Source organism: Harmonia axyridis, chromosome 1 (genome assembly GCF_914767665.1).
Source record: "Harmonia axyridis chromosome 1, icHarAxyr1.1, whole genome shotgun sequence".
NCBI lineage: Eukaryota > Metazoa > Arthropoda > Insecta > Coleoptera > Coccinellidae > Harmonia > Harmonia axyridis.
Genome location: NC_059501.1, coordinates 61,595,365 through 61,614,927, shown reverse-complemented (window position 1 = coordinate 61,614,927; position 19,563 = coordinate 61,595,365). Strand labels below are relative to the sequence as shown.

General features: G+C 36.8%; 2 protein-coding genes across 2 annotated transcripts; both read left to right on the top strand.

Moving 5' to 3' along the window:
- The first annotated feature begins 333 nt into the window (after window positions 1-333).
- On the top strand, window positions 334-5,438 carry LOC123671613. The gene is made up of 2 exons (XM_045605582.1): window positions 334-659; window positions 1,859-5,438. The coding sequence occupies exon 2, from the start codon at window positions 4,434-4,436 to the stop codon at window positions 5,412-5,414; it is 981 nt and encodes a 326-aa protein (XP_045461538.1). The 5' UTR covers window positions 334-659; window positions 1,859-4,433; the 3' UTR covers window positions 5,415-5,438.
- Window positions 5,439-16,647: 11,209 nt separating this feature from the next.
- On the top strand, window positions 16,648-18,772 carry LOC123672614 (tigger transposable element-derived protein 6-like). Its single transcript, XM_045606790.1, has 2 exons — window positions 16,648-18,136; window positions 18,534-18,772. Exons 1-2 carry the CDS (start codon window positions 16,648-16,650, stop codon window positions 18,770-18,772), a joined length of 1,728 nt encoding a protein of 575 aa, XP_045462746.1.
- The last annotated feature ends 791 nt before the right edge of the window (window positions 18,773-19,563 follow it).

Here is a 19,563-nt window from a genome sequence, read left to right as displayed (position 1 = left end):
ATCATTGATTTATCGATAGTTCATCAACTATATATGGCGCGTTTTCGACCGGAGGCACCGGTTGACCTGAAGTGATGGTGTGGCCGCGCGCTCTCCGCCCTCTATCTCGAAAACCGTTTATCATATAAAACATTTTCTCAGACAAAATTTGTAGAGAATTTTGTATTCTACAAAATTGATAATAAATACAAATAGCAAAAAACCCGTAGGAAATGAGATATTTCCAAAAAAGCGCAAAAAACCGATTTTTGTGACCTTTGACCTTGATATTTAATAGTTGCTTACACCCTACCATACGTAGGTTTTGAGACAACTTTTAGGGTGTCAATTTGGTTTACCCCATGGTTGTAAGGGGTGAAAAACGCAACCCCTAAAATTTATTTCCAATGTAACTTTTTGTCTTATTATTTGTTTACCATTTAAAAATTTATTTCCGATAGCCTGTTTCATTCTAAACAAAAAATGTCTCTTGGGTTTTTTGCCCAAAATAAACCAGTAAGCAGCAAAACATTATTTTACGAACAACTACAGAGATACATCGTCATAAATGCGAAAATACGAAACTAATCTATCTAGTAGGTCGCTATTAGCGATAGTGACAATTAAATTGGTATGACGCTGTCAGTTTGGGAATTTTCGAAATTGAATTAATACTAATTGTGTGTTGTTGTTCTGTTCTTAATTTGTTACTTTAATAATTCACTTGTTAATAAAATGGCATACACAAATGAGGAAATGGCTGATATGCATTACGTTTACGGTCTGTCGCAGGGGAATGGGTTAGAAGCTTCTAGAAGATATGCTGAAATGTATCCTCAACGGCAGCATCCTTCACATAGAATATTTGCTCGACTTCATCAACGATTACGAGAATATGGTTCATTCGACAAAAGAACGCAGGATTGTGGTCGCCATCGAGAAATACGAACACCACAGCTTGAGGAAGCAGTACTTAATTTGATTGAAGAACAACCTACTACCAGTACTAGAAAGATTGCTTTCCAGCTAAATGTTGATCATATGACGGTATTTCGAATTTTAAAGGAACAACTCTTATACCCTTACCATCTGCAACGAGTACAGGCACTGTTACCGCGGGACTTTCCGAACCGTCTTGAATTTTGCAATTGGATGCTGGAAATGATTAGAAGAAATTGTGACTTTCTGAAGACGATAGAATTCACAGACGAATGTAGTTTTTCTCGGGACAAGATTATTAATTTTCATAATTACCACATATGGGCTGATGAAAACCCTCACGCTATTGTCGAAACTAGCCATCAAGAACAGTTTTCTCTTAACGTGTGGCTCGGAGTTATTGGGGATGATTTAATTGGGCCTCATTTTCTACCTCCTCGATTAAATGGTGAGGCATACGTTCAATTTTTAAGAGAAGTGCATCCAGTACTGCTGGAGGAAGTTCCTTTGGGCGTCAGAAGGGATATGTTTTTTATGCATGATGGGGCTCCCGCCCATTTTAGTCAAGTAGCACGTCAGCATTTAACTGAAACATATGCAAATCAGTGGATAGGTCGAGGAGGACCACATAAATGGCCCGCTCGATCCCCGGATCTCAATCCTCTCGATTTCTCTATTTGGGGCCATTCACAGCATTTGGTATATCGTACTCCTGTTCGCGATGTAGAGGACTTAAGAAACCGCATCATCGATGCGTGCAGGGTAATCAGAGAGACTCCAGGAATATTTGAGCGAATACGTGGCTCAATGCGCCGACGTCTAGACGCATGCGTAATGTTTGAAGGTAGACATATTGAACATTCACTATGATTTCTACATGTTGTGTGTTTTGTTATTAATAACTTAGTTTTGTTTATTACCCTTTAATCGTTTAATGCAGGTACTAACTACAAAATAACAATAAATCCAGTTCGCATTTATGACGATGTATCTCTGTAGTTGTTCGTAAAATAATGTTTTGCTGCTTACTGGTTTATTTTGGGCAAAAAACCCAAGAGACATTTTTTGTTTAGAATGAAACAGGCTATCGGAAATAAATTTTTGAATGGTAAACAAATAATAAGACAAAAAGTTACATTGGAAATAAATTTTAGGGGTTGCGTTTTTCACCCCTTACAACCATGGGGTAAACCAAATAAATTACTGGCTAAGTGTCTTTTTGGTAGTACAAAACGTCAGGTTAATTTCAATATTGTAACTTTTTCAGTGCTTGTGAAAAAAATTGTTATACAAATTTTATGTACCCCCTTTAAGGGGCTGTATCCTAACAAGGGATGCTCCAATGAAGTTTCTTTATATGAAAGATCCTATCTTTTTTTCGATGAGGAATCACCTCCTTAAATGTTTTACACTTATTCAGTTACACCCTGTATAGAGCTAATTATATTTGTAGCGCCCCAATGTCCCCCCCTCTCCACATAGCCATTTTGAATTTAATATTTCTATTTTAAGGTGTTAGTGAATATGTTGAAAATTATCTTTTAAAACTTCTATCTGTCAGAACATTGCTGTGTTGGATAATATATGTAGAAAAGTGAATGAAAAACCTCCATTCTCCTGAAAATATTCATGAATTTCAACGCATGTTACTTATAATAATAATAATGGATCATTGGTTCCTGATTTAGACTTCTTTTTATTTTTTGAGTCAATACTTCGGGAATTTGATAAATTAGAAATTGTCTTCGTCATATTGTAATTAATATGTTAGAATTTAAATATAGTTTCTTCAATAAAAAGATTTTTTGTTGTATAACATAAATAAATGTTACATCAGGCAATATATAGTTAATTTTATATTTCCTGAATAAATCTTCAAAGTTTAGTACTCAATCTGATTTACATTATAATTTGTTCAATTTTTTTTTTCAACAGCTACAATTCAAAGGATATATCTAACTATCTGACAATTTTTTTTTTGCAGTAAAATTAGCTGAGTGTCTTGGGCAGCTTTGGTGCTTTCCATTCACATCTCGAATTGAAACATTTCAGTATCTTAGGCACTTTTTTTTTCATCTGCATCTCTAATCGAAACATTTGAATTGTCATTTCTCGGCTTGTATAATTAGCAATTCGACCATGCTTACATCTTATAAACACAATACTCTTAACTAAACTCATTACTTTCTCATTATTTATGTAGTGAGTAGAATAAATCAGATAACACCTCTTATGGAGCATTCGGGATAGTTGAATTTATCTTTCCGTTACAGACTTCATCTAGCTTGTCTCTGTTTAAAGATTCTGAAGTACGAAAAACCTCAATAACTCTATAATTGGATTCAGTTCAAACGTTAGATACATGGTCTCAGCTTGTGTCATCGATATCTTGTCACAATACTAAAGCACCGGAAGGCAGTTCACAAAAAATTATTTTCATATCTGGTATCTGATTTGCCTAACTCTTTGGGGAAGCTAGATTTTCGCTAAGTAATCTCTTTAGTCCAGTTAATATCCGTTTTTCAAAGTTAAGTTTTGGGGTAGTTTTGATTTCTTCGATTCAAAATAATTTTTGGGATGATGAATTTAGTTTGTCATGTTCGTGACACAAAATGCGAAAAAGAAATGCAAAAATCATTTAATTTTTTTAACGGTTTTATGAATAGACAATCATTTCCCGAACCAATTTCTGATGTGAAAAAATTTTCACTTATAGATGATGGAAAGTTTCGTTTGTGAAGCATTTGGATCAACCCATCAGGGAAACACTAATCTCTTTTTTATGAACGCTGGAAAACAATGTGTTGCTATCTCAGGTTGTGCATTTGCATAGCAATCGATAGGAGGAAATTTCAACACTGAAACTAACGATGCTCTCTTATATGCAGGTAACAGTTTGTATTGTTCTCTAAGAAATGAACAAACTGAGGGTATTGATCAATATTTGCAAACTGAAGAAATATCTGAAAAAATTGTAAGAATACAGGGAGAACAAATAAGAATTGTAGGGGTAACAAATATTCACAACGGTCTCTGGCCAGGAACAGCAGCCGATGTAGAAGAAAGTGTAAGATCTTTAGCAGATGCACTTGAGCTCCACATGAGTGAAGAACTCAATGTTGGATACCTTTTCATAGGCCTTATGGTTTGTGTATCTTTCTGGCGTTAACAAGGACAATTTTTCCTTTTCGATTCGCATGGTACCAACGAAAAACGAGAGCATGATATCAACGAGAAAAATAATCGAGCACGAATTTTTAGATGCAATAATAGCCGTTCTCTTGCACGATTACTCTTAAGAATTGCTCCCCTGAAGGGAAAATATGATGATCAATATTCTATAGATCTCTTAAAATTTGAACATCTGACAGAAATACAAGATCAACACACAATGGATATTATTTTAATGAATGAAAACTTGTCCGTAACTTATGAGCCAAATGATGATAGTATCATATCTACCTCTCACTTATCCAAATCAAATAGTTTTACATCAATAGCAAACGAAACCAAAAATGAAAGGGGAAGGCCAAAAAAAACTAAACGTGGAAGACCAAAATCTCTTGATACTACCCAGGAACAACAGGCTACTGCCACCAAAAAAAAAATATATTAAAAAACATCCTGAAGTTCTGAAAGCAGCAAAAGGAGAGGATAATTTAAATAATTCAAATGTTCAGAAAAAAGCTGACAAAATATACAGAAGAACTAATCCTGAGTTCCAGAAAAATGCATCACAAAGACATTCAGCGAAAAATTTGAAAAAAAACGAAGAATATCAAAAACGATTCATAGGAAATATTTCGGATGAATTTAAAATGAGGCATGTCCCATCGAAAATACGGCGTTTATTAAAAGATAACGGTCCAATTTCATATTGGAGTGAAAGTTTGCTTCATCTAATAGAGCCTTACAAACTGAAAAAGTTGAGTCTCTCAGACAAAGATATTTATAAATGTCCTTACTGCAAAGCACGCTTATATGAAGAAGAAAGGAACAGAAAAGAATGGTGTTGTAACAATGGAGCATATAATGTACAGAATTTAGCTCCGCTTACAGCTTCATTTTATAATGATCGAGAATTCCTACATCGTTCTCGAGCGTATAATAATATGTTCGCATTCTGTGCCACGGAAGTTAGTGGCGGATATCGTCATCCAAGTGGACTATCATTCTTCAAAATTGAAGGGAGAATGTATCACCAAGTATATAATCTTAATGCACGAGGTCAAAAATTCACAACTACAGGAAATCTCGCTCAATTCGTGAACAGAACTCGTCTCTTCATCGATGATGGAGAAGAGAGACGTCATTTAGCAGAAGGACGATCTCTTAAACGAAACGTTATCGATCAAATACATGAATTTTTGAATGCCACTAATCCATTAATCCCTCATTTTAAAATTTTAGGTCAAGAACAGTCCATACATCGTCGGTTGAATGCAGAACTATTACATGTCCATTTTTCCCGAAAATGGGTTTATAGCTTAAAATGATACTTGATTTGGCTCTCTATCTCGTGCAGAAGTATTGCAAGTCCAAATGATATTCTTACCCCACTTTTTCAATTTTGACTAAACTCACGTGATAGTTCAATCGCGCTTCAGTTGAGTGCAGAACTATAACCAGTGTGGATGTATGATACTTTCTACCGATTGAGTGGACATAGCATAGTTCTGACCCATATCATAAGGACCTAGCTCTGATAATAGTGGACTTAGTATACTTCTGCGTATTACTGATATAACAGTATGGCTTGCAGCAGGGCTCAGAAAATTCTCAACCTCTTGGCAGCAGAGGATACCATCATTCATGGTTTGTAATTCAAGAAAAAATCAAAATTCGTACGAATAATCTAAATTTTTCAGATGCAGAAAATGATAGAACAAACATAATTAAGACGATTCCGGTTCAAAAACAAGTGATGGATTTTGTAGGTAAGTAGTCATGATAAATTTGGAGGTTTTTTCCTAAAAACACATAAGTTTCAGTGTTTGTAATATAAAATAATATATGAATCAATACATAAATATAAATTTCTATTACTTTTGCCTGCAGTTCCCGTAGGTCAAGATCCAGTGGATGCCGATAAAATGGAGCATCTGATGAAAAAATCTTCAGATCTTCAAATTCCTGATCATTTATTGCCATATGAAAGTCTCAATTTCAGTACAGACTCATATTATCTAACCAATGTCGATATTCTTAAAAGAAATGAATTCATTCCTCCAAAGTCCCAGTCAAACTTAACCATCCTGAAAAATGTGAATTACTATGGAGATAACATAGTATCTCCAGAACCAGATCCATATGCAACTGATCATGATAGCAGTGATCCAGATTTCATACCTATCCATGAAGAGATGGAAAGACATGAAGATAATGAGGAAGGTGAAAACCAGAACCATGGGAAGTTAACAAAAATAAAGCGAAGATGTGTTGAGACATGGAGAAGATCTGAAATTAAAGAATCTAGGAATACCGGAAAAGAATATATCAACTGGAAAGGAAACCTGCAGTCTGAAAGGAAACTGAAACCACCTTGTAAAAACTGCCGAAAAAAGTGTGCAGAAAAATTGTCGGAGGAGGATCGGAGAAATATTTTCACAAATTTCTGGGAACTAGGAGACATTAATCGTCAACGTGATTTTATTTCCAAATTCGTAGCCACTGAAGAAAAAAAGAGACATCGCCAACGAAAGAAAACAAAAATTAATGTTGATGAGAATAGTGGCCAAGGTAAAAGAAACTATACTTTCAACTATTATTTGCCGTCAAAAGGAAAAAGTAGTTCTGTATGCAAAACGTTCTTCCTGAATACTTTGAGTATCAGTGGCCAAATGGTACGTACTGTGGTATCAAAATTGACTATGTCAGGAGTAGTAATAGCTGATAGAAGAGGAAGAGCTCGCAAAAATTCGGCTTTGGACGAATCAGTCAAAGACTCAGTTCGCCATCACATTAATGCCTTCGAAACAGTAGAGAGTCATTATTGCAGAAAAAGCACTCAAAAGAAATATTTGCCTGCCACACTCAATGTAGCAAGAATGTATAGTCTCTACTTGGAATACTGTCAAGAGAAAAATATGGAAAGTGTTGCTACTGAAAGTATTTATCGTCAAATATTCAACACAGAGTTTAATCAAGTCAAAAAGACTATCAAATATCATCAACTATTTAATTGAAAGCTTTATTCATTCTTATATCGCCATGGAAAGCCTCATGATTTTAATAATCATTTTATCTTTTGGTATGCCCAATCTTCTAAACTGCCAGGAGATGGGGGATAGCCCTCATAATGCCAACTTAGACAGCTCATATGGAATCTTGACATACAGTAAAGAAAAGGTTGTCTTATATGACAGCTTCATTTCTGTGCCCGTCTACAACTCTATAGCAAAGCACGTTAAGAGCCCTACTTCTGTTCTCTTTGGGAGTCGATGTGATTCAGAGAAGTATATTGACGGGTTAATACAGCAGACAGTAAAGACAGTGTCTGATATGATACCTAATCTTGGCGCCATTAATAGAAGAATGGATCTAAAGGATTTAATACTGACTGACGGAAGACTTCAAACTCATAAAAACATTAATGGGGATATCTCAAATAGAATGTCGTCTCGAGCATATGAAAGATCTAGAGAGTGGCAGAAGGTTGTCCAATCCATCCAAAAGGTCTCAGCTTCTGGTAAATCTACCTCTACGGATCAAATAATTCATAACAGAAAGAAAAGGGTTGCTCCTGTAGTCGTTGCATTAGGAGTCATGGGTGTTACAGCACTTGCTGGGCTGCTCTCTTATGACACATATGCCATCACTCAACTCAACTCAGAGCTTCGTATAATGGCTGAAAATCAAAAGATGATTTATGATGGTTTATCAACTGCTAGAGGAGAGATCAACTCTATCCAAATCAACCAAAAACAACTGCTTGCAACATATCATGAGTTAACTACTAAACTGGATGTTTTACTTCAAGGATTCAATTGTGATCTCACCAAGCATGAAATGGCCATAGATCTAGCGACCTCATGGGCTAATATCATTCCAAACTCCTTTCTAAGAGCGTTGAATGGAGCTTTACAAGGGGAAGTAAATGTTGATCTGTTACCTGGGAAGGCTTTATCTGATGTGGTGAACTGCTATGCGGAGTTCTCGGGAACTATATATGTAGACAACCCGGAGTTACTCTATAAAACAGGAAAATCGTTGCTCGTCTATGTAAATCGTGATCCGCCTACTTTAGAGGTTATTCTGACATTCCCACGAATCTACAAGCAAGTTTTCGGAATTTTATTCCATCAAATTTCCTGCTCCTGGAGAAGTCCTAAGATCTCGATGGACCTCTTTGTAACTACTCATCATAGGTCAGATGTTATCATACCTATAAATGGAACATATACATGGAGTACCCATGGGTGTCAGAGACAGGACAACAATATCTTGTGCAATAAAAAAGAACTGACTCTTAATAAAGATGATTGTGTCAAAGGGAATTTGTCAGAGCCTCTTCAACATTGTCCTCTAACTACCACCCCATTAAATCCTGACTTTATCTTGACAGATATAGGAGCTCTAGTATGTCCCCATGTCAAAAGTGTAGATATACAAAAGATATCATCTCATGGAGTATGGGATGGGAAATCGATATCTCTCAATGGATCGAGACTATTCACCAAAGAAGATGGAGATGCCATATTTGTAGGAGGACAGCAGGTAATCTTTCGTTCTTTGTTCCAAAAGATTTATGCGACTATTGCCATAATTATGAAAATGCAGAAAATAAAGCTGAGTTGGAAGAAGGGTATCAGCAGCATCAAAGGAACAAAGAATTGTCACGTAAATTGAAAAATGACGCCAAAGATTTTGCCAAAAACGAACCCCATTATTGTACTGACGTCTTTGATTTGCAGCAGGTGCTCCCTGTTCCAAAATCTAATGTGGGTCTGACATATTATAAACTGAAATTATCGACTTATAATTTCACAGTTTATAATTTATCTTCAAAGGAATGTGATTGTTTCATGTGGTACGAATGCATTGCCCGAAGAGGTTCTTCAGAAATAGGTAGCTGCCTATTAAAATTTATAAAAGCTGGCATTGACAATTCTATCACTGAATTTTCATTTTTCTCTGACAATTGCTCGGGTCAGAACCGAAACAAATTCCTGTTTGCGTTTTATAGTTATGCATCTATGAAATTCAATATCAAAATACGACACACCTATTTGGAAGCAGGACACACCCAAAGTGAAGGAGATAGTGTTCACAGTGTGATTGAAAAAGCAGCACGAAATATTCCTATTTATACGCCAGAGCAGTGGTACTCTGTAGTACGAACTGCTAAAAAGAAACGTCCTTTATATACAGTTCATGAAATATCTCAAGAAGTTGTATTTGATTTAAAAAATCTTCAATCCAAAATTGCCATTAACTTCGACAAAGATGAAGATAATAACAAGGTTCTTATTAGCAAATTCAAAATAATCGAGTTCAATCCAGAATTTCCTTTTTTTTTGTTTTTCAAGACAGGATATGAAGATGACCAGTTCAGAAAGCTAAATTTAGCTCAACGTGGGAGAAAACGTTTATCCATCGGCAGTATAAACGATATTGATCTCGTGCGTCTCTATCCAACAAAGTTACCATTAACAAAAAAAAAAGTATGACCATTTACAATTTCTCTGTGCCAAAGGTGTTATATCTCAAGTTTATCACGAGTTTTTCAAAGACTTACCATTTACAACTCACCAAATGGATGAAGAAGATAATGAGCAATGAAAGTTCCTAATCATATCTAGCTGATGCTCATCACTAAATAATGATCTCACAACAATTTTTTTGTTATTTTTAATATTTTTTTACTTTATGCAGAGTTTAATTTACATTCCTTCAAATTTCAGATGAAATTTATTCTTTCTGATCTCACAAGATGTTTATTTAATATTTTCAAGACTGTTTCGTTAAAAGACTGAAATAATCCAAATGTATAGGATTTAGTTAATAAATTATATTTGAATCCTTTATTTCAACTTTACCATGACCATTACGTGAAAAATATTATATTCAACCAAAACTCTCCGTTTTCATCTTGTTCGTTTGTTCAAGAAGAAAACTATTCATAGTATTCTAATGATGGGTTTCACGAAGCTTTGACAGCTCATAATTGCCTAATTAGTGCGATTCTATGTCGATTCCCAGTTCATTTTTGATGGAACCTTCGAATTAAATCCACAATTAAGCTAATCGAGGCTTCGTGAAACCCGCTATAGGTGTATTATTGTGGACATAGAATAGTTCGAATATGAAGAACTAACGTATGTCCATACAAAACTATATTATGTCCCAATTTTTCAAAAATTACAATTTGAACGGATTTTGAAACTCACAAAACAATCAGGATATTGAAGGTGAATGTCTAAATGAAAGAATTTTTGAAGATTTTTAATCAGCTCTTGACTTATTCAAAATAATGTGTCTCCTGAAAAGTATGAATTTCGGACTTAGTATAGTTCTGCATTCAACCGACGACATGCACATCTAGAATTTGAAGTTACAAATAGATCGACACATGGACCAAGACTTGGCGATCGACAGACTGGGGTCGAAATACACGCTATTCTTAGTACAGAAGAGACATTGAGCGACCCAAAAAGATTGTCAATCTGGAAAAAGGGCAACGAACGACCAACTTCAATAAATGTGTTCAGTCCTCTTATGGAACCATTTCAGTACCCGTTATTTTATCCCGAAGGTACCCCTGGTTGGCATATTGGTCGTTTAGACAACCGTGGGCAAAAATTGTCAACTCTTCTATATTCTAGATGTCTTTTACTTTCAGAACCTCGTTTTTCTGAATTGGGTAGGGCATCTGAAGCCTGGCAAGTCGACATGTTCGCCCGAAAAGAAGAGGAAATATTACGATACCAAGAGCAATCCTAATTGAATAAGAATATTGCTAATGTTCTGCGGGTCGGACCTCTAGATGAACTAAAAGGACGGAAAGTTCTTACAGATATCGCCAACGATGAAACTATACAAGGTGAAGGTGGAGTACAACCAGGTAAAATTTATCTCCCAAATACTTTTACAGGCGGACCCAGATATATGAAAGTTCATTACGAAAATGCCATGGGACTTGTATCCCGTAAGGGACGTCCGACATTTTTCGTAACATTCATCTATAGTGCACAATGGGCGGAACACAAAGCATCGTGCATTAACGGACGTATAAATCCGTCAATAGCCTGTAGAATTTTCCATATCAAACTTCGATCTTCGTAATGGCGTATTCTTTGTAAACTACGGCATATATTGTGCACGTCATTGAAATGCAAATGAGAGGTTTAGCTCATGCCCATATCGTCTTCAAAATCGAAGGAGAAGAACCAATTCAAGCAACGGATATCGATTCCATTATATGGGCAACCTTACCGTCCGAGAACATTGCTAATGAAAGACTTAGATCTTTAGTCCTTCAACATATTATCCACGGCCCTTGTGGTACAAATCATCGTACTGACTTTTTATGTTGGGACTCAGATAAAGGATATTGTTTATCCGATACGAAACGAACAAACAACTCACACAGATGAGAGGGGGTTTGTTCAGTATAAAAGAAATTATAATAACAAGGGTGAAATAAAATGCAGGAATAGAATTATTGAAATTCATGACGGTTGGGTCGTACCTTACAATCCTGCTCTATTATTGAAATACGAAGCTCACATTAATGTGGAATTAGCTTCCACCCGTCGGGTAATTGAATATTTATTTAAATATTTGATGAAAGGAGGTTCTCTACAAAATGTAACGATAACACATTTGGGTAAGCAAAACGACGAAATTAAGGAATATGTAACAAAAAGAATGTTAGGAGCAAGTGACGCTTGTTGGCGTTTTTTCAGCTATGATCTTTGCAGATCCGTACCGACTGTAGAATGTCTCCCGATACACCTAGAAGGGAAACAATACACTTTCTTCTGGCCGGGTAACTTGACAGAAGCGATACAGCGATCAAGTTCGAAATTGCTCATATATTTCCAACGTCTATTTTCCAACGATTCTATTTTCGACGAATTGACGTATCAAGCTTCTTACGATAATTGTATTATTCATACCAAACTTCCATCCAACTCACAAGTCACAGTGTATAACCACCAAGATGGTATACACTTTATAACGTTTCGCCAACGCAACGAAAAAGTGTGTAGAATTCTTTGGGTATCCCCTAATAGAGGCGAACTTTATTATCTTCGTCTTCTTTTGATGACTATACCGTGTCGAGGATACGATGACCTTTTGAGAAAACGAATACCTCGTTACGTTACATTCCAAGAATTTGCTCGACACCTAGGGCTGGTAAACGACGAGCAAGAATACCACCAAGCGCTACGCGAAGCCTCAATTTTCATGGTTGGACCAAGACTGAGATCTTTCTTTGTGCTTCTGTGCAACATGGGAGCTCCAGCAGCTCTGCTATGGAAAGATTTTCGTGAAGCACTATGTGAAGACCACTTAGAACGGCACCCACTCGATCATGAATTGGCCTATAAATTATCGTTACTGACATTGACCGAAGCCTTCGTAAACAAGGCTCCTGCCTAACAGATCAAGGTTTACCTTTTACGTAGAATATAATACGACAGAGCTTGGCAGGGAACTGCTCGCTTACGGCAAAAATATGCAAAAAAAAATTGTCGAGGAATGGTTACCAAAACTATCTCCCGATCAACGCAGAGTATTCGATCACGTAAGATTCCTAACTGCGGCAAACGCAGATAGACAATTATCTAAAATTATTTTCCTAGACGGCCCCGGGGGTTATGGAAAAACTCAACTGATAAAAGTAATTTTGGCAGACATAAGAAGTCGTCATCAAGTTGCTATCGCTGTTGGAAGCTCCGGAATTGCAGCTGTAAACATTCCTGGTGCATCAACGGCGCATAGCATGTTTCGTCTTCCACTCGACCTTGGTCAAGGCACATCAAGGTATTATAAATAGGAGTCAAAGAGCGGAACTCATCCGAGCTGCTCAGTTGATTGTATTCGATGAGGCTCCTATGGCGCATCTATACATCTTCGAAATGATTGACAGATCCCTACGTGATCTTATGAATTCTGTCGAACCATTCGGTGACAAAATCTTCATATGTTGCGGAGATTTCAGACAGATTGCGCCGGTAGTTCAAAGAACACGTTCTGCGCACGACGTTGTGTGTATATCTTTGAAGGCATCTCGACTGTGGAAATTATTCAAAATTTTCCGTTTAACTACGCCGCAAAGATCCACAGAAAATCTCGCCTACCTAGACTTTCTCTTGAATATTGGTAACGGAACATTGCCCACAATAGTATTCGATGAAGGACGAATGGGCGAAACACTTGTTCCTTTTTTAGGAGTGAATATTGTTACATCAACATTTATTCATTCCACAGATAACATAATCTCCTGGTAAAGCCTACTTAAAATAGATAATGACAAATAAAGTCTAATATTTAGAAAATCTATTTTAAGTAGGTATTAGTTAGTGAGCTACTCAGTGGCCTGATAAATTTATCAAGCAAAATACAAATACCAGCAGTATTAACATTAGTTAACATCTTCTTCTCTCATCTTAAAATATGTCGACTCCACAGAATCCACTCAACCACCTGGACAACAAGCAAATCTGTGGCGCAGCCAAAGTTATAGACAATGACACCTGGGCAAAAAGTCTGCCGAATGCCACTCAGACAGGGGGGAGGATATACAAAATGGAACACTCAGTCGATATCCTCCAGTAAAAGATCCGGCAAAAAAGGCCTCCAGAAACTTCATAGTCTACTTTCAATTTAGTATGAATGCTCAAGGTCATCTAATTTATGGGACTTCTGTCGCTCAACTAGATATAATAGCTAATGCGTTCAAAACCATAGCCTATGCCCTTGGTGCAAATGTTACAACTGCAACTCACCAGATAGGCCTTCCTAATTTTCTTGAGAATAACCGACCTGATTGTCCCAGAACAGAAATACCTCATCTCATAGACGCCGCAGATGAACTGGTACAAACTGGTCTCGACGATAAAGTGATAGTTATAGAAATCACTATAGGCCAATGTCGTGCACTAGTAAAACAATATTGTGCAGCTTTTCCACGGTCTGTTGGACTGGATTCGAATGCCACAAATATCGACGCAAAAGAAACCAAGGAATCAGTTATCTCCTTTTACCTTAATTGTCTGCTATCCATGGTGCCAGAATCAATATTTAAGCAGATAAACTTTGCTGATATGGCACTAGCAGGGAAGATCTCGTATTATACTGATGAATACGCAAAGATAAGACATATACGTGCCCCAATTGAACGAATAATGCACTGTGCACTGATGGGCAGTGTCTCCTTCACTAGGCATGGAGCCTCTCCCCAACAACTTAAAGAATGGTGCAAAAATAGGACTAATGCTATGTTTGCAGAAGCTGGTTATCAACTTCTACCCGTACCTGCAGAGTTAACTGTAGAACTCCGAGTAGTGGCAGAGTATTTGAACAGGGCGCTAGACGTTAGGTCAGCTCTCCTACGCCCTATATTACATCTTGACCACAAAAGCGGCGAGAAGGGTATGACTGCTTATGATGCAATCCAATCCCAGATTTCCCTAATCACCCAATATACCGCAATGACCACAATGCGTATTGCATTTGCATTTCACGATCTATGTGACACTGCGGCCCATACCTTAAAAGAGGTATTCTCTCAAGGACAGGCACTCGACGTGTCCTACTGTAGACTAAAGAATTAATATGTAAATGAAGGACAGTATATGTTCGCACACCATTGTGTGATTCAGGCACGCCCTACATGGATGGAAGCTGGGAACTATCCCGACTTGGCTTACTGCGCTCAACTTAAACAGCAGTCAATGGGGAAAAAGACTTCTACAGAAAGATGTCTACAGAAACACATAGAAACCTAGACGTCTGCTGTGTACATGGCATGTTATCAAGAACTGGAATATCCAAGGAAATAATAAATTGAAGAAGATGGAAAATAAAAAGGAAATGAAATTTCGAAGGAAATGAATATTGAAAAATTTTCAGTGTTTCCCAATTTGGTCCAGTCGGACCCCCGGTGGTCCACAGGGGTCTCGAAGGGGGTCCACGGTGTCGTGAAGCACATTTTACATTGACCATGCAAAATCAGGTAGTCAAAAACGTTAGATTGGAAAACAACGAATTTGCGGTAGACAAATGTACAGATCTAATAATAAAGCAGATTCAGCTGAAGATTACTTCAAAAATCTATATTCATCCCATATTTAGATCATTTGATTTCAGCCCTTGAAACGAGATTCTCGAAAGAACATGAAATGCTTTTTTCTTTCTTCAATTTTTTGCCAAAGAATTCAAAATTACTAGATATTGAATCTTTCGCATCTAAGGTCGGCAATATGTATAACATTGAAAATTTAGAAAGTGAATTGAACATTTGGAATGAGTATTTATCTAAATCACAAATGGATGAAAACATAAAAATTGAAGATCTTATCGGACAATGTAAATTTTCTCCTGCTATCAAAGAATGCCTTATTCTTCTCCTTACATTTCCATGTACTACTTGTACTATAGAGCGTAGTTTCAGCGCAATATTATGTTGTATAGCGATTAAGTATTTTGTCTTCAGAATTAATATTGTTTTTATGAGTTGTTTTTTGCAATTCATGATTTGTTAATTTTCATATCATACTTATTTGTTGTTTTTACATTCTGGAGCAATTCTGTGTTATTTTGAATCATATTTTAGTATCATGTTTTAAACTTTATTGTTTGCGTCATTCAGTATTTATTTCAAGATTTTTTATTATTCTTTTATTATTTTTATAAACATAGTTATATATGTATATATATATATACTAGTTGATTTTTCTTTATTTATTAGCAATTATAATAATTATTTCATTCCTTTCTCCATATTTTTTATATTTATTTTTTTGTAAATTGTTCCATTGAATGTGACTCATTTTGAAAAGAGTTAGCGTATTATTTTACATAACCCTATGTTGTTGATGTTGAAAAAAAAAATGTTGAAGTGGAAAACTTCATAATTTTTATTTTGGACAGTCCTCCTCCCATTTAAGAATATAAATACAGAAATAGTAAGAAACGGAATACTAATATCGCCTACGACAATCATGGACGCCTTATTGTTTTTCAATAATTTTCATTTTGCCCCCCCTGAGTAAAATTTCTGCGGGCGCCCATGCAGAACAATAATAATAGCATTGGATTTCTCTGGAAGGATACAAAAGAGGTAATGGTTCTCAGTAACTGCCATGAGAACAAAATACAGTGGACTCTCGATAAGTCGAACATCGGTAAGTCGAACTCTTTGATAAGTCGAACTGTTTCTCCAGTCCCGATTCCTGCGTATCTTACCCTATGTAATTTCACCTCAATGAGTCGAACAGTGTTCTTGGGACTAAAGAGACTAATAGATGAGTCGAACTGCTGGAAGGGCTCTGCGGAAATCTCCACCTCTATGAGTCGTACTCCTGACCACCATCGCCTCAATGAGTCGAACTTTTTGATCTCACGAATGAAAGCGAAAAGGATTCGTTACGCAAACCAATCACCACAAGTGGCAGCCATCATAATGTGTTCTTCAACCGCTCAGGAGTCGAGGGACATTAGTTCAATTCATTCCTTATTTGTTTATGAAGCCATCGTGTGCCAAGAGCGTTATAAATCATGGCTCCGCGAAAACTCAAAATTTTATCAGTAGCAGATAAACTGGAACTCATTCGGGAAGTAGAGAAAGGCGAAAAAAGTAAAAGCCTCATCGCTATCCAGTTCGGAATTCCTAAATCTACCCTGTCAACCATCATCAAAAACAAAATGAAAATCATCGCTTCCACTGCAGAAGGAAAATCAGTACACCGGTACCGTCAAAAATTGCCTCAGCACTCAGATGTTGAAAAATGTTTGATAAAGTGGTTCCAGGAAACGCGCAAAAACAATATTCCAGTAAATGGACCACTTCTTCAACAGAAAGCGAAGGAATTCGCATCTTCCCTAGGCCACGAATTTGCAGCGAGTAGTGGTTGGCTATCCAATTTTAAAAAAAGGTACGGAATTGCTGGAAGAACCTTGTCAGGCGAAAGTGCTAGCGTTAATGAAGACACTTGTGCTGAATGGCTAGCTCATCTATCGGATTTATTGGAAACGTACACATCCGATGAGATCTACAACGCAGACGAAACCGGGCTGTTTTACAGATGTTCACCCAACAAAACATTAGATTTCAAAAACACAGATTGTCATGGTGGTAAGGAAAGTAAAGAACGTTTAACTGTTTTGCTTGCTGTTAATATGAGCGGTTCAGTGAAACATGTACCATGCGTTATAGGCAAATCGCTGAAGCCCCGTTGTTTCAAAAATGTTAAAACCTTTCCTACAGAGTATACTGCGAATTCTAGAGCATGGATGACTGGAATTATTTTTAGAGAATGGTTGCAAAAGTGGGATAACGAGTTGACAAAAAAAAAGAAGAGGGCTCTTCTCTTCATAGACAATTGTCCAGCTCATAATCCCTTGCCTGTTCTTATATCGTTAAAAGTAGAGTTTCTACCACCGAACACGACATCGAAACTACAGCCCTTGGATATGGGAATCATTAAAAATTTTAAGGTTAAATACCGTACTGAAGTAGTAAACCATGTGCTTCGACAAATACAGGAAAATCGTGCTGTAGTCCCAATAAATGTATTAGAAGCTCTACATTTCATCAAGAAGGCATGGGATGAAGTGAGCCCTCGAACAATTCAGAATTGTTTTTCTGCATGTGGATTCGACGTGATTACCACCGATGAATCAGACACAGCGCTGGAAAATCCAGAAGAAGTGGAAATTGATGGATGGGGAATCCTTTCATCTGTATTTGATGTGGATGCAAACTTTAACGAATTTGTGGAGGTGTATTGTGATCTACCGGTATGCTTTCCACCTACAGATGAAAGCATCGTACGTGAAATGTTAGGAAGGGAAGAAGAAGACGATGCAGGTTTGGACAATTTGGAGGACCCTGAAATTGAGCCACCTACACCACCAACTGTTCAAGAAGCTAGACAAGCTATCGATACGATCAGATGTTTTCTGGAAAGTTCTGAAGATATCGAATACGACATTTTCAGGAAACTAAATGAAATATCTTCGGTCGTTTCCAAATTGGAAAAAAAACGTTTAAAGCAAATGAAAATTAATGATTTTTTTAAACCCGTATGAATTTTATGAAGATATGTGATTAGAATATGTACAATGTATGTATACATATTTTTCATTAAATGTAAAATACATATACGCTTGCTTCTCATTGACTAACGATGATCAATATGTATTACCTCGAGTTTTTCCCTCAATGAGTCGAACTCCCACCTCAATAACTCGAACGTTTGGTGAGCCGAACTATAGATAAGTCGAACAGTTTTATGTGGTCCCTGGGAGTTCGACTTATCGAGAGTCCACTGTAGTTTTCTACAAGCTCCTTCTGACTACCTCTGTCAATGCTTGGATCATTTGTAAAGACCTCTGCAAAAAACCTGATTTACCATTTCTCAATTTCCTTGTGAATCTTTCAGAGGCATTGATATCAACTGGTCGTAAAAATACGTCTGTAGTAAGAAAACGCTCCTATGGGAGATCAACTGTAAATGCAAGAAATTTCGTAAACGTTGGGGATCATTTACCCATTCTGACAACTACTAGAAGAAGATGCCGTAATTGTACGCAGAAGAAGCTGGAAAAGAGAACCAAAACAATGTGTTCTGGTTGTGATATTCCGCTGTGCAATTTATGTTTTTCTTCTTACCATTCGTAAACTCACTTGATATTGTTTGTTGTTTTTCTTGGCTGTTACCGTAATAAACAAATTTTTCAGTTTTTCAAGCATTTAATTCATCATAATATTGGGACGTATATAAACCGTGAATACATACTGGTGGGACGTATGTATCCCACCGTGAAAAAGTAGTCTAAAATTATGTCGTTCAAATAAATCACTTCAAATATTTATTCTATTTCGATATAAATTAATAAAATTGAGTTTTTCGAAAAAAATGGAATCCTAATTTTTGAACTCAAAATCACCCGGGACTCATATAACCCATTCAGTACCGTATCTAGGGCGTGGCGAAGGTGGCACTCGCCACCGGCGCAAGGTTCGTAGGGGCGCCCAAAAATATCAAAAGAAAAAAATATTGGAACACCAGGCGATACAAAAAACGGGTGAGTGAATACCGATGACGAACGCAAAAATCACAGATGTGAGATGGGAGATAGAAGCAACGCCGACAAAGCGGATAGATAATGGGAAAGTAATAAACACCGGACATAGACGAGCTCGTAGTGCAATAAAAGTACTAATCTTGAAAGCGGTAATAAACTCATAAACCGTAAAAGGGTCCGATTTTTTACTGCCGTGTCGATTTCAAAAGAGAGTAAAATGATTATTCGTTCATTTTATGGGAAAATATTCGTTCTTCGTCTTGCGAATTCTGAAATTTTATATTTTGCAAATCTCAGGTGGGGTTAATTACCCCCAGTATTTGTACGCTCCTGGGGACATCTGAATATTGCTACATTTTTATTCCGGCGAAAAGTATACACTTA

What these genes read in the sequence shown, in the direction of transcription:
- LOC123671613 (XM_045605582.1), top strand. Translation starts at nt 4,434, where the DNA reads ATGAAAGGGGAAGGCCAAAAAAAACTAAACGTGGAAGACCAAAATCTC.
- LOC123672614 (XM_045606790.1), top strand. Translation starts at nt 16,648, where the DNA reads ATGGCTCCGCGAAAACTCAAAATTTTATCAGTAGCAGATAAACTGGAA. An exon ending in TTCCAAATTGGAAAAAAAAC is followed by an intron (nt 18,137 to 18,533) that starts GTTTAAAGCAAA and finishes TGAATCTTTCAG; the next exon opens with AGGCATTGATATCAACTGGT.